At 52.7% G+C, this 25,010-nt stretch overlaps 11 protein-coding genes across 11 annotated transcripts; 7 read left to right on the forward strand and 4 right to left on the reverse strand.

The window, feature by feature from the left end:
- Positions 1-90: 90 nt before the first annotated feature.
- Positions 91-4,363, reverse strand: SEC26 (coatomer subunit beta). The gene is made up of 2 exons (XM_062880556.1): positions 604-4,363; positions 91-544 (listed from the first exon to the last, which is right to left on the reverse strand). Exons 1-2 carry the CDS (start codon positions 3,326-3,328, stop codon positions 396-398), a joined length of 2,874 nt encoding a protein of 957 aa, XP_062729604.1. The 5' UTR covers positions 3,329-4,363; the 3' UTR covers positions 91-395.
- On the forward strand, positions 3,906-4,311 carry MNH1 (Protein mago nashi; the record flags this gene model as incomplete). The annotated part of the gene is made up of 3 exons (XM_062880555.1): positions 3,906-4,039; positions 4,094-4,131; positions 4,193-4,311. The coding sequence occupies exons 1-3, from the start codon at positions 4,002-4,004 to the stop codon at positions 4,309-4,311; spliced, it is 195 nt and encodes a 64-aa protein (XP_062729605.1). The 5' UTR covers positions 3,906-4,001.
- Positions 4,364-6,171: 1,808 nt separating the features above from the next.
- Positions 6,172-7,490, forward strand: QC761_600950 (uncharacterized protein; the record flags this gene model as incomplete). The annotated part of the gene is made up of 3 exons (XM_062880554.1): positions 6,172-6,940; positions 7,000-7,360; positions 7,424-7,490. The coding sequence occupies 3 exons, from the start codon at positions 6,172-6,174 to the stop codon at positions 7,488-7,490; spliced, it is 1,197 nt and encodes a 398-aa protein (XP_062729606.1).
- A 610-nt stretch (positions 7,491-8,100) lies between these two features.
- QC761_600940 (uncharacterized protein) lies at positions 8,101-9,892 on the reverse strand. Its single transcript, XM_062880553.1, has 4 exons — positions 9,603-9,892; positions 8,652-9,550; positions 8,381-8,586; positions 8,101-8,334 (listed from the first exon to the last, which is right to left on the reverse strand). The coding sequence occupies exons 1-4, from the start codon at positions 9,714-9,716 to the stop codon at positions 8,120-8,122; spliced, it is 1,434 nt and encodes a 477-aa protein (XP_062729607.1). The 5' UTR covers positions 9,717-9,892; the 3' UTR covers positions 8,101-8,119.
- A 308-nt stretch (positions 9,893-10,200) lies between these two features.
- On the forward strand, positions 10,201-11,487 carry QC761_600930 (uncharacterized protein; the record flags this gene model as incomplete). Its single annotated transcript, XM_062880552.1, has 5 exons — positions 10,201-10,344; positions 10,402-10,609; positions 10,663-10,764; positions 10,819-10,947; positions 11,000-11,487. The coding sequence occupies 5 exons, from the start codon at positions 10,201-10,203 to the stop codon at positions 11,485-11,487; spliced, it is 1,071 nt and encodes a 356-aa protein (XP_062729608.1).
- A 20-nt stretch (positions 11,488-11,507) lies between these two features.
- QC761_600920 (uncharacterized protein) lies at positions 11,508-12,134 on the reverse strand (the record flags this gene model as incomplete). The annotated part of the gene is made up of 1 exon (XM_062880551.1): positions 11,508-12,134. The coding sequence occupies one exon, from the start codon at positions 12,132-12,134 to the stop codon at positions 11,508-11,510; it is 627 nt and encodes a 208-aa protein (XP_062729609.1).
- Positions 12,135-13,173: 1,039 nt separating this feature from the next.
- trl1 (tRNA ligase) lies at positions 13,174-15,702 on the forward strand (the record flags this gene model as incomplete). Its single annotated transcript, XM_062880550.1, has 1 exon — positions 13,174-15,702. One exon carries the CDS (start codon positions 13,174-13,176, stop codon positions 15,700-15,702), a length of 2,529 nt encoding a protein of 842 aa, XP_062729610.1.
- Positions 15,703-15,829: 127 nt separating this feature from the next.
- On the reverse strand, positions 15,830-19,222 carry TRP4 (anthranilate phosphoribosyltransferase). The gene is made up of 2 exons (XM_062880549.1): positions 17,181-19,222; positions 15,830-17,118 (listed from the first exon to the last, which is right to left on the reverse strand). The coding sequence occupies exons 1-2, from the start codon at positions 17,511-17,513 to the stop codon at positions 16,213-16,215; spliced, it is 1,239 nt and encodes a 412-aa protein (XP_062729611.1). The 5' UTR covers positions 17,514-19,222; the 3' UTR covers positions 15,830-16,212.
- Positions 18,018-19,735, forward strand: QC761_600880 (uncharacterized protein; the record flags this gene model as incomplete). Its single annotated transcript, XM_062880548.1, has 2 exons — positions 18,018-19,014; positions 19,473-19,735. The coding sequence occupies 2 exons, from the start codon at positions 18,018-18,020 to the stop codon at positions 19,733-19,735; spliced, it is 1,260 nt and encodes a 419-aa protein (XP_062729612.1).
- A 28-nt stretch (positions 19,736-19,763) lies between these two features.
- On the forward strand, positions 19,764-20,850 carry QC761_600870 (uncharacterized protein; the record flags this gene model as incomplete). Its single annotated transcript, XM_062880547.1, has 2 exons — positions 19,764-20,389; positions 20,449-20,850. 2 exons carry the CDS (start codon positions 19,764-19,766, stop codon positions 20,501-20,503), a joined length of 681 nt encoding a protein of 226 aa, XP_062729613.1. The 3' UTR covers positions 20,504-20,850.
- A 158-nt stretch (positions 20,851-21,008) lies between these two features.
- RPT5 (26S proteasome regulatory subunit 6A) lies at positions 21,009-22,995 on the forward strand. The gene is made up of 4 exons (XM_062880546.1): positions 21,009-21,532; positions 21,600-22,015; positions 22,072-22,706; positions 22,766-22,995. Exons 1-4 carry the CDS (start codon positions 21,222-21,224, stop codon positions 22,784-22,786), a joined length of 1,383 nt encoding a protein of 460 aa, XP_062729614.1. The 5' UTR covers positions 21,009-21,221; the 3' UTR covers positions 22,787-22,995.
- Positions 22,996-25,010: the final 2,015 nt, after the last annotated feature.

Below are 25,010 nucleotides of genomic sequence, written 5' to 3' on the forward strand. Positions count from 1 at the left end.
TTTTTTTTTGTAATTTTCTTTCCTCAAATGGCTCCCTACCTTGCCCTACAGGGGTATTTTATCGTGATGATAAGCCAAAGTGAAATGGAATGATAACAAAGTGAAAAGGTTTGATAGAGTCACAAGATGATCTCACATCTTCATATCACCACATCAGAAAACCCAAGATAAAACCACAACCTCTCTATTTTCCCCAACCCCTATCCCGTCCGACTGACTGACTGATTGTTAACCCCTTACCTAGACAAACAAACCCAACAAAGTACCTTTTTGCATAGCGCTTCAACAAGCTGAACAAACAAACAAACAAACAAACAAGCAAACTGTTCATTACAGCCTTTTATCACTCACTTCAAAAAATCCCCATTCCTGCTCTAATACTATCATTTCCACCCTTACGCAGCACTCCCAATCTTATTCAACCCCTTCAAACTCCCCAAACTCAACGCCAGCCCCTGCGACCTACTCCGTATCCTCAAAAATCCCGTAACCGGCCCATCCTCACCCTCCTTCTCAATGCTCAAGTTGGCCAGGGCATCCTCACCTAATTTCCCCCATCGTCAGCATCATCATCTTACCCATGATCAAGAAACAAAAACTTACCAAACACACTCCTAGCATACAAATTCGCGCTCAAAAACTGGCAATCCCCCTTCAAGCTCGCCTCGGGCGTCAGGCAGTTCATATTCGTGCACGCCATCAGCTGGTCCAAAAAGTCCCTCAGCGTCTTGGCCTTGCTATTGATGTTGACCTTGTTCTCCCACTCAAACTCGGTCCACATGGTCCTGAACTGCGTCTCGCTGCACGTGGCAGGCTGGATGTAGTCCATAATGTCAACGTGCAGGTCATTCAGAATAACGACGTTCGTGTCGGTGGAGTGGGCGCCCTCGTAGACAACATTGCCGAAAATCACACCCGTGTCGGTGGACGAGACCTTGATGGTGCACTGCACGTTGTGGAAGTCGTGGGGGCCGAGGGACTGGCTTGTTGGTCTCTCAACCACCTTGAGGTCACCGAGAGTGGCAAACTCAACCGAGAGGTTCTGGAGCGTGTCGGTTGTCTGATTGACGAGGAGGACGTCAAGAATGATGTCGAATTGGTGCACCTTGACATAGGCTTCCGCGTAGACAGGATCGGAAAAACCGGTGAGCTGAACCACACGGCTGAGCTTCCCCGACAAATCCTCGCCCGCACCGCTGTCACCGCCAGCGGCGCGCTCAAGGTCAAGCTCAACTGTGTCCTCGCCACCGCCGGTGTTCTTCTTGGAGAGCTGACGGATAGAGACCACATCGTCAACCTGAATGGCCGACTTGGCCTTCTCGTGAGCAGCCTTGGCCTCGCGCTTCTTCTCCTCGACTTGGACCATGGCGCGGAAGGCCTTGCGGGTGTCCTCGAGGTAGACAGTTTCGAGCTCCTTGTGCTGCTTGAACTCGGCAAGCGAGCGTACACAGCTCATGATGCGGTCAACCGAGTCCTCATCAATGGGAGCCTTGACGAATTGGGATTGACCAACACGGATGACGGAAATCATGATAAGCATAGCCTCTGCCTTGAGGGCATTGGTGCGAGACTCGGCCGAGCCAACTTCCGAGTAGCGCATGACCAACTTTGTGAGAGTCGAGGCAAGGACGCTGGCGAGATAGTAATCGCCATCGAGAATGAGCTGGCGAAGAGGTGGTTTTTGAGAGGCCTTGACAGCTTCGAGCTTGGCAGCAGCGGCAGACTGGCTGGTAAGGGCAGTCTCAGTCGCATATGTGCCATCAGCGTTAACCTTGCGCGAAGTAGTGGCCGGCTTGGGGTGTCCATTGGTCTGCTCCTGTTCCTTGTTCTCCTCCTCGCTGTGCATGTTATCCAGCAACCGTTGCTCGGAAGCCAAGATGGGGATTTCACCCAAGCTAGCCCTGATGCCTTTCCAGGCATCACGGATATCCTTCTCCTCAAGAGAGTACTCGCCAATGATCCACAGAATGCCCCGGTATACCTTGCCGGCACGGACCTCCTTCAGGGTGTCGACTAGCCTGGACACAATGGTTGGGCGCAGCGCTGGGAATTTCTCCACGACCTCCTTGACAAAGTTGATGACATCGACGGCGGAGGCATTGTTGAAGTCGGCAATAAACTCCATCAAAAGCTCCACAACGCTGGCAGCCACCTCGGAGAACTTGACGGCGCACTGGTGAATAGAGTGGATAAGCAGTTGGCGATACTCGCTGTTCTTCTCGTATTCTTGGTCGACAGTCTTGGACAGCTCCTTCTTGAGGAGCAGGACAACCTCCTCAACATTCTTGCTGGAAACCATCTCCAGCGCAATCTCGAGGGCCTTCTTGCGCACATCAATATCCGGGCTGGAAAGAACGCGCAAAATCTCCATGATCAAGTCGTCCAAGATGCCCTCGTTTCTTTGGCGGAGCTGGTCGACGCGATCCAGCACGATAAGCTTAACATTGTTGTCGGCCTCCTTGATGGCAAGCTCAATGAACTTGCTGGCGGCAGCCTTGACGGCCACAGGGTTGTTGGTAAGGGCCGTCAACGAAGAAGCAGCTTCGTAGACGACGGTGGATGTGTTGGACTCCAGCAGGTCAAAGATCAGGTGCAGATATTTGGTCTTGTTCTGAGAGTTCTGGATGGCGTCCTTCCTGATGAACTCGAGCTCAACCAACTGCAGGAGCTCCTCTGCGTTCGGGATGCCATCAAAGACAGAGCTAAGGTACGCCAGCGCCTTGCCGTGGTCGATGCTGGCAAGCGCAGCAAAACCGTTCCTCTTGCATGTGGGATCGCTCTCGCCTTCCAGGAATGTGGCAATGAGGTCTGCGGCATCGGGGATCAGGGAGGGCGAGTGTTGGAAGATGGATGCGACGGCAAAGACGGCGTTCTTTCGTACGTAGGCATGGCGATGTTCGAGGCATGATCGGGCTGAGGAGAGGAGGGGCTCGAGAAGCTCTGGTTCGCGAAGTTTGCAGAGGAAACGTAATGTGTTACCGCGGATGTACTCGTTCGGGTGTTGCAAGTCGTTCCGGATACCGTTGCATACTAGAATGTACTCCTGCTTCAGCTTGCCTTGGGCGTCAAGCTTCGGGCAGATCTCGTAGTAGAAATAGAGGAGCTTCTTTAGAGGCTTCGACTTGGACGGCATGACGAATCGGATGATGTGCATGAGCAATTGCGGCATAGGATCGCCATTGAGCATGATGGTCAAGATGCGCCTCATGGTATCGAGCTTGGACTCATCGGTGCCCTTCTCGAGCTGTGTCTTGAGCTCCTGCAATGTCGGTGTGCCATCGATGGAGTTGTCCTTCACTAACGTGTACGCATTTTCGAGAAAGGACATGATGGGCGAACGGGGGCGGCAACGTGCCGTGGAAAACTCGGGAGAGTGTTGGATGGGTGGTTGTGTTTGCGAGTTAGGGTGGAATTATTGGTGTTGACCCCGTATGGGTAGTAATTATTGCTGAGGGGCGGAAAAGATAGGGGAGTTGTTTCGTGGCTCCTGAGCTCCTCAGAATAACAGCCCAGTAACAAACAAGTTGTTTGCCTAATACCGGCCTGTGCAAGTAACCCCTGACGCCAAATGCTCGCTCGTAAAGAATTCGTTTGGTGGTTCAGAATGGACCTGCAGAGGCGAGGTGTCGTCGTGTAGGTGGCCGCTGGGGGTGAAATCGGGCAGCGGAGCTTCACCTTTCTCTGGGTGAATGTGGTCACAGTTGGTGAGAGTCGGTCAATATCAACGGCGATGCCTGTCTTGGGAGATGTGGCATTTGGGGGACTGGGTAGCTGGCCTATCGTAGCTCTCAGCCAGCTGGCGCCAAGCGGCAGCCGGGCAGGGAGTTACTCAATCACGTGAAGCTGCGACAAGCATTTGGTGGGGTCCCCAATGATGCCCCGCCGATGCTCTTGTGCAAGTCGCGGCTTCGACGGCCACCAGGGTTCCCAATTAAAGATTCCCGCGTTGTCGCTGTCGTCAACTGAATCGTTGGAAAGCAAGTCAACACCCACCACCCAACATGTCTTCCACAAACGAACCATTCTATATTCGCTACTAGTACGGCAAACAGCATTTATTCAACATTTGGTCATTTTGCTAACCTGGACATAGCTCTGGCCATCAAGGTCGTTTCGGGCACGAATTCTTGGGTACGTCTTGTCGCAATGATGATTTTCCGAACGAGGAAGACTAATATTTTCTATTTCCCAGAATTCGATTTCCGCGTGGTCGGAGATGGTCGCAGTGCCACAGCCCGCTATGCAAACAACTCGAACTACAGGAATGATAGCCTCATTCGCAAAGAAAGTACGGCCCATCCCATGACCTAAACCGCAACCCTGGGGCGGACCGACTGACGAGATTGGGACGATAGTGTTTGTGAGCTCACTAGTTGTCGATGAGATCAAGCGCATTGTCAAGTCTAGCGAAATTATGAAGTACACAAACCAAGGCTGGAAGCATTGCATAAACCAGAGGCTGACAGTTACCTAGGGAAGATGACGGAAAGTGGCCTACCAAGAACAAGGACGGAAGACAAGAGCTGGAGATTCGGCTTGGAAACGATCACATTTCCTTCGAGGTATGAAGTACCCCATTGGCAGTTTTGATGCCCAACTAACGGTCCCCCAGACCGCCAAAATTGGCTCGATCAACGACGTAACGGATTCTGCCGACCCAGAAGGCTTGCGAGTATTTTACTACCTCGTGCAAGATCTCAAGGCCCTCGTCTTCAGTCTCATCGCCCTTCACTTCAAGATTAAACCAATCTGATTTACCTACCGTCTGGTATTCGATGAACCTGGGGACGGAGATGGGACACGATGGCCAATTCGAGAGTTGTGCCTCTTGACGGGAAAACAAGGCAGCCCACAGGGTTGACTACCCTACCAAGCCTGGAATATGGATTTGAGAAAAATGGGTTACGGAGATATAAGGTTGTCTTGCATCATCAAAAGTAGAGATGTCTGGAAGCTGTCAATGAGGCCGGAGTTGGGTGTGAGCCAATCATGAATTCTTACCGGATGGAGGCTGGAGCTGGGAGATACCCCAATGAATAGTAAAACGCGTACGACTGGCTGTTTGTCCCTTATAGATATCCAGCTCAGCAGTTAATGCTGAAGGCGAATGAAAGAAACCCAATCATTCGTGAACAGCTGTGGTGAAATGCAGGTGTGAGCTCAGTCACCGCCACATTCGGTGGTGTCGACGTCCAGATTCGGATGCTGGCAGACCCTGTACAGACAGGTCTGTCAGACCTACAGATGTCAATAGGATGCACGATCTAGGGTCCGGGTGGGGAGAGGATGTGTCACAGCCATCCATGTCTTGGATACTTTACCAACATCGTGTATAAAAGTAGACATACTGGAGCTGGTTGCTCAGCGGCGGGAACTTTTGAAGGTCTCAGAAGACGATGACAATGGAACTGGGTTTGCCCTTTGACAAGTAAAAACCGGGGCCACCCTGCCAAGCCAGCCTCCCGCGACGCTCTGCAAGTGAGGTGTGGACAATTCCCTTGAAGACGTCTGTCTAACGTCTAACCACCGGGAATTCCATCCGTTCCCTACCTACCTTTCCCAAGGTACCTGTTCCTAGGTCTATCAAGCCCTTGCCTCTCCCATCAGCATCCATCAGTGTTCTCGAATCCTGTTCCCGAACTCTTCCTATCTAGCCCCTCCAAATTCTCAAGGTCTCAACCACAGCGCCCACTCCTTGGCTTGACCCCACGGAATCACAGCACCGCGCGTCCGTGCCCTTCCCCGCGAAAGCAGCTCCGTGGCACTGAATTGAAGCTCCACCGCTCCGCGATCCGCCCACGAGACCATCGGCAACTGTCATCCGTCGCCGCTTCAACCCGTTCGTTCACGCCCAACGACCACGGACGGCCTCCGGCCGTTTTGTTCATCGCGCCCGTCGCCGCGACAATCGCAAACTCTCTCTGGCAGTGTGCCAACACACAGCGCCGCTGGCTAGTGCATCCAGCAAATCCAGAATCTAGATTCTTGACCTGCCTTTGCCCTGTTGGGCTAGTGCCTAGCCAAGGGTCCCTTTCCCTCCCACGCTCGCGCGCCTATCTCCACAACCACAGTGTCCCTCCCGGTTGCGCATCAGCCATCAATACAACATCTCAACCTCCCCGTCGCCGATACCGTTCCTCTGTCTTTTAAACTCACGTAGCTGACAAGAACATGCCCACGCCCTCGTCGAGCGCGCCCGAACCCCAGTCGCCTCGTTCTTTCTCCTTCTCATCATGTCCTGATCCTGAGGAGCTGCTGTCTAACATGCCGTCCACATCCCACTCCCAACTGCCCCCAGCTCTGTCTCCGCAGTCGCCCGAGTCACCACAATCCCCCTCGAGCTGGCATCCCCGTCCCCCGGTTGCCTACGAAACAGATGTCACCATGACGAACGAACCGACTGCGGCGCAGTCTCCGCGATCAGCCACCATGTCACCGCAGCCTCTGTTGGAGAGACCCCTTCCGGAACCAGAGTTCGAAGTCGAAGGGATGGTGCCCGTGCCAGATCAGCCAGATGAATCACAGAAGCAACCTGACCAGGATGAGGAGATGGCTAGCCCTGAGAATGATGCCAGTGGTGGTGGCAATACTGGCGAAGGAGCGGTCGCAAGACCACCAAACACAACAATGGGGGAATCATCGAGTAGGAGGAGGTCAAGATGTGAAAAACAATCTCCGGTTGTCGGGGAGCTTTACGAGGTGGATATCTGGGGGCCAGTAGGGAACGGCCCTCGATGGGTTGAGGACAGAGGGTTAGTGGGACTGGGACACGAGTTCTCTCTCATGAGGTCGATACCAACCACACCTTCGTCCTTCTTGCGGCCGGGAAGCAAGTTTGAGGGGTCTCAGGAATCGGAGCGACAACGGTACGATGTAGAGGTGGAAATCAAATACGTCGACATGCGCGAGTCGTTTTTGTGTGGTTATCTGAAGATTCAGGGTATGACAAGCTTTCCTTTCAAGAGACCACGGAGTGGGCCGCTAATACGGGTTCTACAGGTTTGACCGATGACCACCCAACACTTACGACCTATTTTGAAGGCGAGATTATCGGCCCCAAGTACGGCTTCATCACACAACACCCAACCTGGGGCGCAACAGACAAGATTGATCTCTCCCACTGGGGAAAGTTTGCGCCTTTCCGTCCCTATGCTAAGCAAGCGCGTAAGGGCGGTCAGATCCTGGTCAAGGACATGGCCCAGCGGGAGAACATCTTCATGCGGTGGAAAGAGCACTTTCTTGTGCCCGACCACCGGGTGAGGACGATCAACGGGGCCAGTTTTGAGGGGTTCTATTACATTTGCTTTAATCAGGTGAAGGGGGAGGTGAGCGGGATCTACTTTCACAGCAAGAGTGAAAAGTGAGTTGCTCTAGACCAGACTGATACTTGTGATTCTGTCATATGCTGACACACACTATTCAGGTTTCAACGGCTAGAGCTGAGACATGTACCCAACAAGGGGTGTTATGGCGCCGTGGAGTTCAGATGACGAAGTCATGATTTTGGAAGCCAGGGACACACAACTGCAAAATACCTATGGGCGGCGTCACTTTTTGCGACACACACACAAAACTGATACCAACATCAAAGGGATGATTGATTTTTTCACGAATTCAAGCAGGGAGGTTTCACGAGTGGGCGAGGTGAGGGGGCACAGCGTTGCCTGTTTGCATTGGTCGGATGAGTTTGGCTTTGTATCCTCTATTTGGTTGTCTTTTACTTTGCATCTTTTTTGATGGGGGCAAGGAGGCAGGAAGGAGGGGTGGGAACGAATATTACACCTACTACTAGCACATCTATATTGACAGAAGACGACACACACACATGAAGGGCAAAGCGACAGACACTTTGCAAGCGAGAGCATGGCCACTCCCAAGAGGGTGATGATGATAGGCGGGGGGACAGGCCGAGGACACACAAGCACATATATAGCCAGGAATCTTTGCGCTCTATTATTTCTTCCCTCTTCAGCAGTTTTTCATTGTACATGCTTTAATGTTTTTAATTTTTTTTAATTTTTTACAAAATGGGTATCTTTGATAAAGTCTTGTTTTTGACCTGAGAAGAAAACAAGAGACGAGAGATCACTCATTTTATCTATTTCATAACTTGTGTCATTTAATTTGGGGGTGGTGTCTCTGTTGCTGGTGCAACAGGTGTTGATGTTCCAGTTGTGGCGGGGGGTGTTTGGAACCCTTCAAAGTAGGCTTTTCGGAAGGGGTTGAGCTCGTCGGCTGTTTTGCCGACTAGTTTGCGCTCCTCGCGGGCTTTGACGGCTGCTGAGTCGACGTCTTTATCGGGGATGCGGCGGTAGCAGATTAGACGGCGGGACCCTGGGGGGGGTTAACATTGGTAGGTTAACGAGGGGGAAAGACATACATTTGTTGAACACTTGGGTAGAAACTGAGAGTGTTTCCAGGTAAGGATGACTCGGCACAGGCATCTCCTGTTCTTCGTCGTTCGCAGTCGGCATCCAGAATGCCACTCTGCCATTGTCGACAAGCGTCTGAGCCGCAAATTGGAGGATGTCATCCAGCATCGCCAAAAACCCATATGGTTTCCTCGGCGGGATGAAATCCGCTTGTCTGTTCGTTCCCTCGTCAGCCTTTTCCCCTTTTTTACCACCCCATCGTGCGCAGAATGAACGTACTTGTACATCTCCCTCCCCTTCCTCTCCACCCAAGGCGTCTTCTCCGGATCCCTCACCCCCAACACCATCAGCCCCTCCCTCACCCCATAAGGCGGATCACACACAATCCCATCAAACACCCTCCCCCTCACCCCATCCCCATCACTCCCTAGTTCTTGTTTCCTAATCGGACTATTCGTCAAATCAGCCGTGAACGTCCCCCCCAACCTCCCCAAAAGCCCATACTGCTCAAAATTCCCCCTTAGCGTCTTTCTCCCCCCATCACCCCTGATACTCCTCCCATCAATATCACTCCCCAACGCCACCGCCCCAAACTCGGCAACCGCGATAGGAAACGACCCCGTCCCACAAAACGGATCATAAAATAACTTCCCCGGCCCGGCAAGCGCAATATTGGCTGTGATGAGCGCTAATTCGGCGTCCATGCTTGTGGTGGAGATATACCTCCTCTTTTTCAAATCCAGTTTCTTTGGTAGGTCACGGAGGGAGGAGCCGAGGTAGCGGGTGAAGTACAAGTGGTTAGGCTCTGGTATTCCCAAAGGGGTGGAGTTGAAGGGCCAGAGTTCGTGGAGGGTGAATTCTTGGTCGGGGTGGCGCATTTTGATTGGGCCCATGAAGCCGAGGTAGGAGAAGGAGTTGATGATGGAGACTTTTTGATCCGAGGTTCGGGAGCCTTGGTAGGAGTCGAGGGTGAATTTGAAGGAGCAGGAGAGATAGGAGGGCCAGAGGGAGGAGGTGGTGGATTTCACGGCGGCGTGGACCGAAGCGAGGTCGGGGCCGTGGCCCCAGAGCTCGTGGATGGACATTGCGAGGATGGAGCGGCGGATTAGACGGCGGGCAAGGGTGGCTGTGTTGATGGGAGGGGAGGAAGGGGGGAGGCGGATTATGCAGAAGGGGGACTGGGAGGGGGCGGTTAGTAGGGGTTTTTGAGGGGGGGCAGGATAGGCTTACGTCTAGGCTGTAGGATACGACTTCCATGTCGATTCGTTCGAGAACGGCTAGGGCTTGCAGCTCAGGGAGACGGAAGGTCTCGTGAGACTGGGAGAAACGGATGAGATATTCCATTTTTTCAAGTGTGTGAGTGTGAGGGGTCGACAGGGTGTTTTGATCTTTGAGGAATTCCTCTTCTATATGGTGTTACAAGATAAGTTATCTTATGGCAGATGCATATTTCGACCAACAGAATATGCTGAATTTGGCGTATAAATGTTTTCACTCCAAAAGTCAAATGCACACAGTTTTGACTCACTTGAAGTTTTACACTCAAGTTTGAAGAGGACCCGAAGAAGTGGTCTTGGGCTGGTCTGAAAGCACACCGGGGTGCATCTAGCTTGCACACTCCACCAATGCCAATAGCTAGGCCCAATCAGCGTATGTAATGCCTGAACTAAAGCCACCCCTCGTGCAGGCGTACACATTCTCAAGATTTTGCCTAGGGCAGTTTCAACGCAACGACTGTCCAGCACCGTCTCGCAGGTAGATATCAGAATCCATCACAGCACATCCAAACATTCAGCATCGAGGAGTCAGGTCAAAACAACCGCCCACGATGCTTTCTTTTCAGCAGCCAGCCTTTTACCAATCCTCAAAATGCTTCGTCACACACGGAGGCATGGGCCATGTAGACCCTAAACAGCCCCCATCCAAAGGCAAGCCGTGGACTGCCTTTGCAGCTCAGGATTTTGTCTACACAGTACGCAATCTACCTCATCACCCCACACAAAAGTCACCATGCTGACCAATTGACAAGGCCGATCTCATCTTGCCTCAGGAAGTTTTTGAGGTAGTCCAAGAAGAATTATTGAAGCATGACGCTGCTCCCCAATACAAGCGGATTGTCATGTCGCTGCACGATATTCTATCTGGGGATTTTTACAGCAGTTACATCAAGCAAGGAAATATTTTGATGCTCTCTGAGGGAAGAAGAGGGATTGACAATGTTTTTGCTTTGAGGAGTGGTACGCATTGATAGAGGCCGGGTAGAGGTTGACAATTGACTAACAGTATGTAGGGCACTTGACAATGTTCCTCGACAAGGAGGCATATGAGCGAGCCGGCTTGGTGGGGAAGCCGCATGGCGTGAAAGGAAATCGTGGGATTAAGCCTCGTTGGAGTCAGTCATATCTAGCATACGCATTCTTTGACTATTGCTAACAATCCTTTGTAGTTGTCGAGATCGATCTCAACAGCTCATCCATGGTCAAGGGAAAGAAGGGCTACGACAGACTGATCTATGCCAGCAAAAATGCCTTCAGTGGGGCTGTGACTTGGCTTTTCTGCAATATGACTTCCGCAGGTGAGTTCTCTCAATTTTCCCATGACATTCTTCTGCTAATTCAGATTTGCAGTGCCTGACCCAGACCCATTGGCCACCCTCTCCCCAACCAGCTGCACGTCTAACCCATCCATCACACAAGACATCGATGCTCTCGTACCGATCCTTACTCCATCAACAGGCACATCTGAGCAAATCGCCAGGGATGAGCTCGAGGACTTCTCATCCGAACTGTATGAATGGCTTGCTCTGGTCAGACTACAGAGTCCTCGCATCCTACAAGGTGACAGCATCGACCCGTACCTGTCATTATACCGCATCCCAAATGGGAGTAATCCGGCCAAAATCTGCAAGCTCAGTTGGCGAGGATTTTTCTCCCCATCATGGACCCGTCAGACCTTGATCGGCCTCTTCACAGTCCTCCCCTCCAAGACGTGGTTCTCTTTCAGTACAACCACCTTTTCAAAAGGCCTTGCCGGGGACAACACTGAATGTACCTTTCTCAGACCGCCAAATCGGCCGGGGGAGTATCTCATGTGGGAAGTCAGGAGTCATGAGTGACAATAAATCTCGGGTATCAATTAGTCCTGTCTCGGGCGGACACTTCTCTCCTCAGCCAGGCCCTCTCCACCAATGGCTTCCTCAACAAGCTGGCGCAAAGCTGCTTGGCCCTCAGGTGTGTGGATATCGTCTCTGGCCGCCAGCTCCTCTATCCTTCTCCTGAACTCAGGGTCTGGTTGTTGTTCGCCCGCCTCGGCCTCATCCATTGTACCAACAGTAACCCTCAACCCTTGGGGCGCAGGCGGCAATTCTGTGCCATTAGCTACCCCGTTGGCGCCCTCTAAACCAGCGAGATACTCGGCAACCTCTGGGAATTCTTCTTCAGCCTCGATCTTTTCTCTGGCGGTTTGGCCTTCGTCGTTTGTGATCTTGGTGTCGAGCTTCAGCTCTTCGACTAGGATGCGAGCTGCTTCCACTGTTTCAACCACAAACAAGGCTGTTTCGCCATCTTCGTCTTTGATATCGACTGGGACCTTGAATTCGTTGATCAAGCTCCGGAGGAGGTCGAAATGGTTGTAACTGGCGGCAGCGTGTACGAGAGAGTATCCGTGCGCGTCCTGGCTCACGGCAATGGAGGGGGTCTCGCGGAGGAGCTCAAGGAGGGCCTGCGGGTTGTCGGCGGCGAGGAGGTAGGGGTTAGGGGACATGGTGGGCGTTAGTGAGTGGCAGTCAATAAAATGGACAGATGGTTCTGGGTTGTTCGTATCGTATAGGGTAGGATGTCGCTGGGAGTGTTCCTTTGGTTCGTGATCAAGGCTTGGAGGGGTAGTGCTATCAACAAAATTTTGGTGGGGGTTTACACCACGCGGGGCACGACAGGGATGCCATGCTTAAAAACAGTCTGGCAGAGAACGGGTCTCCACTGAAAATGCTGGTGCATTAGCGCCACTTTGGCGGGAGTCGGCAGCTGGTGGGCCGACTTCCAGGCCCTAAACTTGGGCACACCACAGAGAGAACTCTTCTCTATAGCGTCATGCTCTTCACCATTGTTTTTCATAGCCGGCTTTTAGTATTGATATAAAAGATGGGTAATGGTAAATTCAACATCATCATGCTAGAGAATAATCTGTACGTTCTAGTCAGCACCAACAACGTATTACCGTGAGGCCTCGCATGGTTGGTTCCGTCCTCAAAATTAAGCACTGCCTTTTTGTTCTCACCAACACGGTCGCCAATCCCCAAGGTGTGACTCTTATGCCGAATGGCTGCTTGTCGCTTACAGGGCCCCTTCAAAGCAGGCACAGTGCACCATTGTCTGAAGCAACAGTCAAGCCTGTGTGTGTCTCTCTCTCAATCCAGGGGTGACTGCTATCGGCCTACTGCTTTCGTGCTGCCCTAGGCGTCGGGTCGTTGATTCATTGGGCCGATTTGAGGCGTGACTGCCTTTGATCCGTCCCAGGTCCCTCTTCCCAGCCTTTACGAAGCCTCCAGCGAAAACATATATATGCTGTAAACTGCCGCTTTCTCACCTTGTCAAACTCTCGACGTTTCTTTACACTCTGCAACGAAAAAGGCTAACGCAGCTCTCTATAAATCCTCTCTCTCCCAACTCTCAGCCAGGAAAGCCTTCTGGTCACCGTATCCACCACAACTTCTTCACCCCTCATAATTCAACAAATCTCACCTTCCCGTTCACCACCACTTATCTGACTTGACCACCAACACAGCAACCAAATCACAGCCAACATGACGGATATGGTAGATAACCCACTTTCGCTCAAATACAAGGCTTCGACCGACTACGCCAAAGATGCAGTCGAAATGAAAGTCCCATACATCAGCCAAGATCCCCAGCAGATCGCTGGCCTTCTCCGCGGCCTCGATGACGGTGCCAAAAAGGGCAAGGGAAGGAGCGGCTTCCACGTCAAGAAGACAAAGTACGCCATTGCCGCCTCGCCAACCAAGGCGACAGTAGACTCGTGGAGATTTCAGGAGTGGGACTACAAGCGAAGAGATCTCCCAACCTACGCTCGCGGCCTGTTCACCACCAAACGACAGGACGGCACCCCTGAAATTGTCATTCGCGGGTACGACAAGTTTTTCAACTGCGGCGAGGTACGCGAGACGGATTGGGACAATATTCTGAGCAGAACCAAGGGCCCATATGAGCTCACGCTGAAAGAAAACGGATGCATCATTTTCATCAGCGGGCTTGAGGACGACACACTTCTTGTCTGCAGCAAACACTCGACTGGAGACCGGCAGGATGCTGAGCACAGCCACGCCAGCGTTGGCGAGAAGCATATCGAGAGACAGTTGCAGCGTATTGGAAAAACCAAGGAGGATTTGGCCAGGGAACTGAGAAAGAGGAACGCCACTGCTGTTGCTGAGCTTTGCGATGACAACTTTGAGGAGCATATTTTGGCCTACGGGCCGGACAAGGCCGGTCTTTACCTTCACGGCATCAACCTCAACCTTCCTGAGTTCTTCACCTACCCTTCGCAGCTTGTCCAGAAGTTCGCCGAGGACTGGGGCTTCGTCAAGACGGGCCTCATCATGATTGACGATATCAAGGAGGTCAAAGCTTTCCTTGAGGAGGTTGCTGAAACCGGAGCACATGATGGGCGTGACGTGGAGGGCTTTGTCATCCGCTGCAAGATGAGCCACGATCCTACGAAGCAACCTTTTATGGATTGGTTCTTCAAGTACAAGTTCGAGGAGCCCTATCTGATGTACCGCCAGTGGAGAGAGTGCACCAAGTCTTTGATCTCGGGGAAGCAGCCGAGGATCAAGAAGCACGTCAAGATTACTGAGGAGTATCTTTTGTACGCCCGCAAGAGGTTGGCCGCTGATCGAAACTTGGGCAAGCTCTACCAGCAGAACCATGGCATCATCAAGCTGAGAAACGACTTCCTCGAGTTCAAGCAGATGAAGGGGTCTGATGCCGCCAATTTTGAGGAATTGCACGGCAACGGAGGGCTCATCGAGGTGACACGAGATGTGATTGTTGTTCCGATCGCTACTATTGGATGCGGTAAGACAACTATCGGAGTTGCTCTCACCAAGCTCTTCGGCTGGGGTCACATCCAGAATGACAACATCACCGGTCCCAAGCGCCCTCCGCGTTTCACCAAGGCTCTCCTTGACGAGCTTGACGAGGCCCCTGCCGTCTTTGCCGACCGCAACAACGCCCAGAAGCACGAGCGCAAGCAGTTGATCACGGATGTCAAACTTCAGCACACCAATGCCAGGCTTGTGGCTCTCCACTTTGTCCACAACGACGTCGAAAACATCCGAAAGATCACCCAGGACCGCGTGCTCAGCCGTGGCGACAACCACCAGACCATCCAGGCTGCCACGGACATGGGCAAGGTAGTCGGTATCATGGAGGGATTCCTCCACCGGTTTGAGCCATGCGATCCAGAGAAGGAGCCAGATGCCGGTTTCGACGCCGTGATTGACCTCGACCCTACCGTCGGAAGCAGAGTCAACCTCGAGATTGTCATCAAGGAGCTTCACCGTCTCTACCCCAAGCTTGTCACTGAGGTTCCTTCTCCTGAGGCTATGGATGTGGCCATCAAGGCTGCTCTGGAGGGGTATACTCCTGATCTGAGACACAACATCCCCGATCGCTCCAACAACAAGGGCAAGAAGCCTCACCAACAGATCAACCCTGTTACTGGCAGGCAGATCAAGAAGAAGCCTCTCGAGTACATGTCTGTCGACGTCCAGACCAAGGACGTGCTGGACGCGCTGGAGAAAGCTTTCGCCTCGGTGGGCAACGAGCAGGCAAAGTTTTACAAGATGCTACAGGGCCAGAGGAGGATCCAGGCCAAGTTCCACGTTACGTTGATGCACCGCGCTGGAGCTAAGGAGAATAAAGAACTTTGGGATCGGTATGTGGCTGTTCATGAGGCGGATGGGCAGATTCATGACGATGGGAGGCTGGGGGAGATGGAGGTTCAGCTTGAGAGGGTGGTGTTTGATGAGAGGGTTATGGCGATTGTGGTTAGACTGGTGCCTGGGGAAGGGGATGTGATTACTGTTATGGGGAAGGATGGGAAGGAGGAGACGAAGCCGAAGTGGGAGTGTGTGAACAGGGTTGCGCATATTACTGTTGGTACGAGGAGCGATGGGATTAAGCCGAAGGAGTCGAATGATTTGTTGAAGAGGTGGTTGGAGGTGGGGAGCGGGGAGGGGACGGGGATTGGGGAGGTGGTTTTGGAGGGGAGGCCGGGGTTGAAGGGTGTCGTGCGGGGGGTGCTTTCTAGGTAGGATGCTGGGGAGGCTGTTTCGCGGGGGCATGCCAATGGTGATGGTGGTGGTGGTGGTGGTGGTGGGAGGAATAGGAATCGGTGGTGGAGGTATGGGAGGGGGGAGAGGGATGCTCCGAGGGGTAGGAATGGGAAGGTGAGGGGTGGGGGGCTAGATTATGGGGGTGGTGGTGCCAAGTTGTAGACATGGGAGGAAAGATTTTGGGATTGTATTGTTTGATGCTTTTTGGGGTGGTGGAAAACAGGTGGTTATTTTCTTGGGATGTATCACTAGAAAGAAAAGGGTCAGATTTGGTGGCGATGATTAAGTAGATTCATTTGGCCATTTCTAGCTAAAAACTAAGACGATATCTCAATTGCATCGGCTCTTGCTCAAAGCTGTAGGAGCATGCGTGAAACGTCACACATATTCACTCCAACCAAGTCATGCCTGAAACTTGGAATTTGATATTCACCCCTTCCCTTCCCGTTCCTTTTCCCTTTCCAGAATCGGTCAAAAGAGTTGACAAGTCTACTCTTCGGGAAACGAGTTTGTAACCTCGACAAACCTCGCCCACTGCCTCGCCGCCTCCCCGCTCTTGACCGCCCACCTCGCCCTTCTAACTCCTTCCTTCCACCTCCCCCCTCCCGGCCCCCTTTCAGTAATGACCTTCCCGTCATCCCCATACCCCATATCACTCGTCTCCGCCTCGGTAACCCCCGCAACAACAAACAACGCCGCCGTGTTGATCAGCACAAAATGCAAAATCGGATCATCATCCGGCACCTCCCCGTTCAGAATCCTCGTCAGAATCGCCGCATTCTCCTGCGGTTCCTTGCCCGGAGAGACCTCACTAAGTGGGTGAGCTGGCAGCCCGAAGTCTCGCGGATGCAACCGGAAATTTTCCGTTTTCCCGTCCACAATCCTCCAGCAGAGCGTCTCCCCCGCACAAGAAATCTCATCTAGCTCCTCATCACCACAAACGACCATTGCCTTTTTTGCTCCGGCCATAACCAAGGCAGAGGCGAAGACAGGACCGATGTCTTTACGCGCTACACCGATCATGCGTGCTTCGAGGAGAGGGGGGGAGGAGATGTCAGTTGGGTTTGCTAGGGGGCCGACAAGGTTGAAGATTGTTCTCCAGGGGAGCTGGCGGCGGATGGGGGCGACGTATTTCATTCCTGGGTGGAATACCGGGGCGAAGAGGAAGCCGTAGTTGGAACGGGAATACAGAAGAGAAATGGTGGAGGGGGTGATGAGGGAGATTTTGGGGGGGAGGGGAGTCATGCAGTTGAGGAGGTCGGCCGAGCCGGATTTGGAGGTGGAGGCTTTGTTGCCGTGTTTGGCGATGAGGAGGAGGGAGGAGGCGAGGATGGAAGAGGTGGTGGAGATGTTAAATGTATTGTGGGAGTCGCCTCCTGTGCCGACTATGTCGACCTGGAGAAGGAGAGGGGTGTTAGTGAAGGAAAGGGAATAAGCGGGGGGCAGGGATGACGAACAAGGCCTCCTTGGTAGTCGCCTTCTGGTCGCCGGCGGGAGTCGACTACTTTGCGAAGCTCATCTACGTCGATTTTGGCGGCTGATTTCAACATGGCTTGCGCCGTCCTAGAGAGCACTTCTGCTTGGCGGTCGAGGCCGGTGAAGTGCAGGCACATGAGCAGGGAGCCGGCTTGGACATCGGAGACTTGGTTGGTGAAGAAGTAGGAGATGGCATTGGCGATCTCGTCGGGGGAGACGGTGTCTGGGTGGCCTACTGGCCAGAGTCGAGAGAGAAGAGGTTTAATGTCGACTGGGGGGAGCTCGGCGGGGGCTGTTGCTGTTTGCGACGACATGGTGGGCAGTTTGAACTAAAGTCGCGGAGTTGGTCTGGAATAAGTGGGAAAGTGGCGTGGATTGAAACGGTTTCTATTTGATTGGGGAATGCCGAATTCCCAGCAGCAACTCCTGAAATCCAATGGCAAGAAAACAAAAGTGAGAAGGTTGAGTCATCTTGAAAGGAAACATGGCCAGGAGCTTACAGGTCTGAGTTGAATGCTTTGTCCCGCACAGCTTCCGGCGACGGCCCCTCGATTACCAAGTTACAGCGGGGGAAGTTACAGGGGTAGGCAGCCTGTCAGTTTTGGCAGAATTCAGGCGGTGAGACGCTATTGGGTCTGAATTGAAGGAAGCTTGGACCACCCTGCCGTTCCATTGGCGCCGCGGCCAAAATTTCTGGGTTGCCGGATTGGAAGCCGTAGAGGTTATTGAACGAGAGGGAGGCCATTTGTTAGACCAGGTTGGTATACTGCGCCATGGGAAAGGGGTGAACACCAGACTGACCGGAATAAGCAAACACCATGCCACCAAGATTACGATCCACAGCGTCGGCCCGCGGCCTGACTGCTGCTGTCAAACCCTCCAGACCATCTGCTGCTCTCCTGCGCCCATCAACCCCAGCAGTGACCTCGGCCGCTAGACAATATGCGACGGTATCTAGAGGCCTGAGCCTCCCCGACGACTATGTCCCTCCCACAAAACCGCCCACGGCCCGTCCTGGCGAGACCCGGAAGGCCCAGCTACTCCGAACATATACCTCCCTCCTCCGCACCACCCCCGTGGTTCTCCTGTTCCAACACAATAACCTGACTGCCGAGGAATGGATTGCTGTTAGACGGGAACTCAAGGCCGCTCTTGACGCTGTACCAGCTACGGGAGATGCGTCTGCCGATATTGCCTCCAAGGCTAAGATCCAGGTCGTCAGAACAAGTATCTTCGATGTCGCCATGAAGCTGGTCGAGTTCTTCGATCCCTCGAAAGTCGAGCCCACCTCTGCTCCTACTGCTACCGGCAAGAGGGTAAAGGTCACGTACAACCACGATCTTTCCAAGGCTGCCTGGAAGGCCGTCAAGAGTGTCACCATGGGCGAGACTAAGATTCCCGAAACCTCCACATACGCTCAGCTTTCGGCTCTTATGGTCGGTCCTGTGGCGGCGTTCACTCTCCCAGCTGTGTCGCCTCAACATCTTGCTGCTGCCCTCAGCATTCTCGCCCCCAGCCCTCCACAGTTCCCTGCGCCAACAAGAAAAAAGAACCCCGGTTATCATGAACCTATCACCCAGAGCGCCCTGCAGAAGTTGCTGCTCATTGGTGCCCGGATTGAGGACAAGGCGTTTGATATGGAGGGCATCAAGTGGGTTGGTGGCATCGAGAATGGTCTGGATGGTCTGCGTGCCCAGCTTGTGCACATGCTCCAGAGCGCGGGCATGGGTCTCACCTCGACGCTCGAGGGTGCGGGCAAGACGCTCTGGCTCACGATGGAGAGCAGGAGAACTGTGTTGGAGGAGGAGCAGAACGGTGGGAAGACGGAGGAGAAGAAGGCCGATGCTTAAGCTTGAGCTGGTGGGTGTCTATCACATTTCATGTCTTGGCGGGCGTGGGGGAGCGTGCTGGTGTCATTACCCACGATCTTGCACTGCAGTATATGCGAGATCTGGAGCTGTAAAATATACTGTAAAGATTCAATGCAAACAAGTTAAACATCATTTGATGATGTGTTTCTTTCATGTGTCAGTGAGTGCAAAGCCCCACTAACATACCGTCCCTGCAGCCCAGGTGCCTACCCCGGTCGGCTTAACGGGATGCTTTCCTTGCGCGCGTCATCCCCCCCAGCTCAATGCGGCTCAGCAACGCAACACCAGCTTCTTGTGGTGCGAGGGTGATTTCCCTTGACACTTCAACTTCATATCACGGGTACTTCTCCCTCCCTCCCCGGTTTTGTTGAAGGAGATTCTAACCAAGAAATCTACCCACAGAGTCTAGACCATGCCGGCCAAGTATCAAGCTTTCTAAGCTCTTTCCCCCAACCAAGGCCCACCCAAGTCTTACACCCCTCCCCTCGTTCGCAACCCACCGTCCCGCTTTCCTGGTCGGCGGTCTCCCCCGCAACACCACCCGCAGACCACTGTTCACGATATTAATCGGACCACCGCTGCATATCGTCGACCTTCAACAGGCTCGCTCGCTGGTGGTATTTTGGTGTGTGTTGGCGAGCTTCAAACAAGCCAGACAGTGTTAGCTCCCTTGTTAGACACACACACACAAACATGGACTTTGCACCCTATCAGTCCTCCCCACCAGAGCACACCCGCTCCCCATCCAACAGCACCACCGCTGGGTCTCCGCGAACGTCGCTCGACACCACACGCAGGGGAGCGTTTTCCCCGTCCAACTACCAACACCGTCCACCAGCGAACTCACCCCCGCCGCTTCAACACCCGCAGCCGCAGAGGGCGTGGAGCGGGGATAATGTAGGGCGATATCAGAGTCCGCTGGCGGCAAACGTGTGGACGAGCGGGGATTCGTATCAGAACGAGACCGGGAACGGGGTGGCGTCGAGCGCGATGGGGGATTACTTTAGCAGTCTGGGGGCGAGGGAGGGGATGGTATCGGAGTTTGATACGAGCTTGGGGTTGAGGCTGGATTATGAGGCTTGTCTGGCGTATTTGGCGTTTCCGCCGCTGGGGGGAATATTGCTGTTGATTTTGGAGAGGAAGAGTGATTACGTCCGGTTTCATGCGTGGCAGTCGAGCTTGCTTTTCACGGGGCTGTTTGTCCTGCATTTGCTGTTTAGCTGGTCGAGTTTCTTGAGCTGGGTGATGTTTTTGGGGGATTTGGTGTTGATTGGGTGGTTGGTGTGGAATGCGTATCGGGATGCTGATACGCTGGATAGGTGGGTTGTCACTTTGGACGGGGCTCTGGGAAAGATGAAGATGACTGACTGTGATATAGGTATGAGGTGCCGATTGTCGGACGGATAGCGAGCAGGATTCTCGATGATGAGTGATGGAAATGGGAGGGTGGTGGGCCATGGCAAGGGCTGTGAGGACTACGGAACGATGCCGGCACATGAGGACATGGAGAGTTTTAAGGCGGTGCTTCGGAGTTTGGGAGCGTTTCAATTACACGGCGTACAGTACTTATTCGTTATGGGCCGTCTAATTTTACTCTATGTTTGGGAGGCATATGCTTTTGACGATTTCTGTTGCTGGGAGGGTGTTATTCAGCTAGCCATATCAGGCGTATAGGATTGGGAAGACTTGCAGATGATGGCTGCGGTGTCTAAGCCTCTGCAACAATACAATGCAATTATCCATGCCGCCTCATATTTGTACACATCACGGTCCATTGTCCCATGAAAGTCGAACAGAAAGAATGATGTGCTCAGCCTTGCATGGTACCTTTGGGAGCTGGTGTTAGTCAGCGATCCCCGGGCTGTGGTTGGCTTCTGGGCAAAGTGGATCCCGCCGCCTTGCTGGTTACGTCGCGCTTTTGCCTGCTGCAGCCCAGCTCCTGGGCCATTTCGAGTGAGCTCCGGGCTTCCACAACCATTTCCGATCAACCACCAACAACAACCCCCATCACCACCCAGACAACGAAGCTTCTACCGACTCGGAGCTTGACCGCGAAACTCTGCAACTCTGCTGCGCATCTCTTCAAACTTTGGATTACTCCATTTCATCCGCATTCTCATCAACACCCCACCTCAGTCGCTACCCAGCACCATGTCTACTCTCGAGGACCTTGCTGGTCTGACCAGCCGCCGCGATGACGACGACAAAAAGAAGGACGAAAAGAAGGACGACAAGAGCAAGAGACAAGGGGATGGCGATGCCGAGATGAAGGATGCCGAGCCCGAGGAGGATGTGCTCGACGAGGAGATTCTGGCTCTTGCCACAGAGGACATCAACACTCGCCGCCGACTTCTCGACAATGACGCCAGAATCATGAGAAGCGAGTACCAGCGGTTAACGCATGAGAAGCAGACTATGCTGGAGAAGATCAAGGAGAACAAGGAGAAGATTGACAACAACAGGTAGGGAATGGCAATAGATCATGCTCCCTCCTCGGTAGTGTATCGCTGACACGGCTTTGCGCCATAGACAACTGCCCTATCTTGTTGGCAATGTCGTTGAGCTCTTAGACCTCGACCCCACCGCCGAATCATCCGAAGAGGGCGCCAACATCGACCTGGATGCTATCCGCGTTGGTAAATCGGCCGTGATCAAGACATCGACTAGGCAAACGATCTTCTTACCCCTCATCGGTCTCGTCGACCCAGACAAGCTGCAGCCTGCCGATCTTATCGGTGTGAATAAGGACTCGTATCTTATTTTGGACACTCTGCCGGCTGAGTATGACAGCAGAGTCAAGGCGATGGAGGTTGACGAGAAGCCCACGGAGAAGTACAGCGATGTTGGTGGTTTGGACAAGCAGATCGATGAGATCATCGAGGCTATTGTCTGGCCGATGAAGGAGGCCGAGAGGTTCAAGAAGATTGGTATCAAGGCTCCAAAGGGTATGTTCAGCTGTATTCTAGGGATGTTGTATCAGGTGTGCTGACCTATTACTCAGGATGCTTGATGTACGGCCCCCCAGGTACCGGCAAGACGCTCTTGGCCAGAGCGTGCGCTGCGCAGACTGATGCCACTTTCCTCAAGCTTGCCGGTCCCCAATTGGTGCAGATGTTCATTGGTGATGGTGCCAAGCTTGTGAGAGATTGCTTCGCTCTGGCGAAGGAGAAGGCCCCTGCGATTATCTTCATTGACGAGTTGGATGCCATTGGTACCAAGCGTTTCGACAGTGAGAAGAGTGGTGACCGTGAAGTCCAAAGAACCATGTTGGAGCTTCTCAATCAGCTGGATGGCTTCGCCTCGGACGACCGCATCAAGGTCATCGCCGCCACAAACAGAGTGGATGTCCTCGACCCTGCGCTGCTGCGTTCCGGCCGTCTTGATCGCAAGATTGAGTTCCCGTATCCCAACGAGGAGGCCCGGGCTCAGATTCTCAAGATCCACTCCCGCAAGATGAAGGTGGATGAGAACGTCAACTGGGGCGAACTGGCGCGCAGCACAGACGAGTTTGGTGGTGCCATGCTCAAGGCTGTTTGTGTTGAGGCTGGCATGATTGCCCTGCGGATGGGGAAGAACAAGATTGGGCATGAGCACTATGTCGATGCCATTGCTGAAGTACAGTCCAAGAAGAAAGACGTGAGTACCTCCTTGCCTGGCACCTCGGTTTTCGGCCACATTACTAACGTTTCTTTCAGACGGTCAACTTTTATGCGTAATCTTGTTTTCGGTCTGGCTTTGTATTCAAGCGGAGGATGGGGCTGGGAAATGGCAATGGCACTGGATGGCTGGGGGCGCATGGTAGATGTGCATGTGCCGCGGTATCATAGAAGTGGCGGAAGCCGGTCGTTGCGTAATACTATTCAGCAAAGCGACACGGGTCATGATGAACCAATCTTGTGTGTCTTTGTGATTTTCTTGTTCCTTGTGGTGTTTGTATGGTTGGGCTTCGACTCGACAGGTGAGTTCAGGTTTGCTTCATTCGAAGCCACAGCAGCCTTGGTTCGATATGATACAGCTGGCTCTTGTAGGATGCCTGACGGGGATCTGTTCCAGTTGGTACTCGACCTGGGACTCGCGTTATTTTGTCGAGGCTGGTCACTCTGGGGTTCTGCTGCTTGAAAGGAAGCTTTTAAAGATAGTTAATAGGCCTCCATAACGGTCAAGAGGGTTGTCAACAACCTAAGGTATCTTTTAACGAAAACCGCTGAGGCTGTCTTACTATAACACAGGCGTGATTCTGGTATGGCTGTGCAATGGGGGTTTGACAGGTGCAGTTTGTCCACTTCTTCTGTTGATGTAAAGCTTTTAAGGGAGCTGAAGAATGATGAATTCCTGGCGGTCAACGGAGCTCTTATGATCATGGGTACGTTGATAATAAATATGATGATGTGAATAATGGGAGGTAATTGTTCAAGGGACTGGTAAGTTACGGTTTTGGATTGTATGGATGGTTGAAGAGGAGGAGGCGAGAGGAATAGTCAAGGTAAGAGTTGCTATAGGATAACATAAGATAGGTGATGTCGTCTGGTAGTGCTGGATGATTTTGAGCAAGTTGAGGTTTAACGGATATTCCTCAGTATTCTCAGTCCTCTCCTCGACAGATATAGTCTTTACCAAGACACATAAAGTCTATCCATTCATCCTCTCAGTTCTTTTCCCAATACTGAAAGCCTTCTCCCCGATACTACGAGTCTTTGCCTGGGCTTAACAGTCGACAGATAATATCTTGCACCTTATTCTCTCTTTGTCTCTACACTCCCTGAAACTCTCACCCATCAACACCTCGTTCCTACATCACTCTGCCCCTTTATTATCTTCGCCATGGCTGAGTCGACCAGTCCGACATCTCCCGCTCACCCGACTACCCGGCTCACCCAGCTCACTAGATACCGCGCAGCAAATTGAACAAAACACCACCACCAACTCTCCCCTCCTTCCCCGTCAGTATGCCCCCTCCAATTCCTCAGCTATCATCTCATCCCAGCGACCGGCCCTGGTATCATTTCACCTCCACCGCGGATAACAAGCAAATCTCGGGTTATGAGAAGCTGCTGGCTTCAGGTGGGATGCATAAGGCAGATACCAACTATTACCCAGCGCGTGCCAACTCAGCAGATGGCCCCACGGATGTACACATCAGTCCGCAAGAAAGCCAATAGGTAAGTGCTGTGCGAAGCCGATAAATAGGAGGAGTGAAGCTCAATGGACCTCCGACATGGAGCGCCCACTGGCGCCTGTCCTACTAGACCATCCAGTCCGCATGATTAATGGTAAATAACGCCCGCTGGGGGGGAGTATGGGGTCGAGGACCGGACGGAGGGGATGAGCGCAGAAATAGCTTGGTTGGGGAACACCACGGGCTGCTGGCTTGCAGGGTTGGGCGGTACGGGGTGAGATACCTATACAGATCGAGAGAAAATATGACTTGGTGGCGTACCCGCGTTGAGAATAAATACAGAGTTGGGCGGGAGTGATTGATGGGCGGGTTGCGGACGGGTAAATGAATAGCAGAAGCTGGGGATGAGATTTGGTCTGAATATGGGACAAGGGCTGTACTAGCTTGCTGGATCCTTCATGGGGTTTTGTATGTTTATTACATGTCTGCAGGTGTTAATGGGGTTTCCCTTCGCGATACACAGTGGAATGTTTAATTTGGATTACATTTTCCAAGTCATTATGCCCAGGTACCTAGTCTGTAGCATGGCGACCTATGTTTCCTCAAATCAATGGATATTAGGTGGAAAATCTACAACAATACAGAGTATAGTATTCGTATTTTAAAACAACTTAACCCCGACGACAATCCCAAGTTCTTTACAATAGCAGCAATAAAGTTATGCTTTCTTATGGGTTGATAAAAACGGTTAAAGTTTCCAGTGAGTGACGTTTGCTTGGTATTCACTGATCTGTGGCCTGCGCAATATAGGAAATGTTGAAATA

This window comes from Podospora bellae-mahoneyi, chromosome 6 (genome assembly GCF_035222275.1).
Source record: "Podospora bellae-mahoneyi strain CBS 112042 chromosome 6, whole genome shotgun sequence".
Lineage (NCBI taxonomy): Eukaryota > Fungi > Ascomycota > Sordariomycetes > Sordariales > Podosporaceae > Podospora > Podospora bellae-mahoneyi.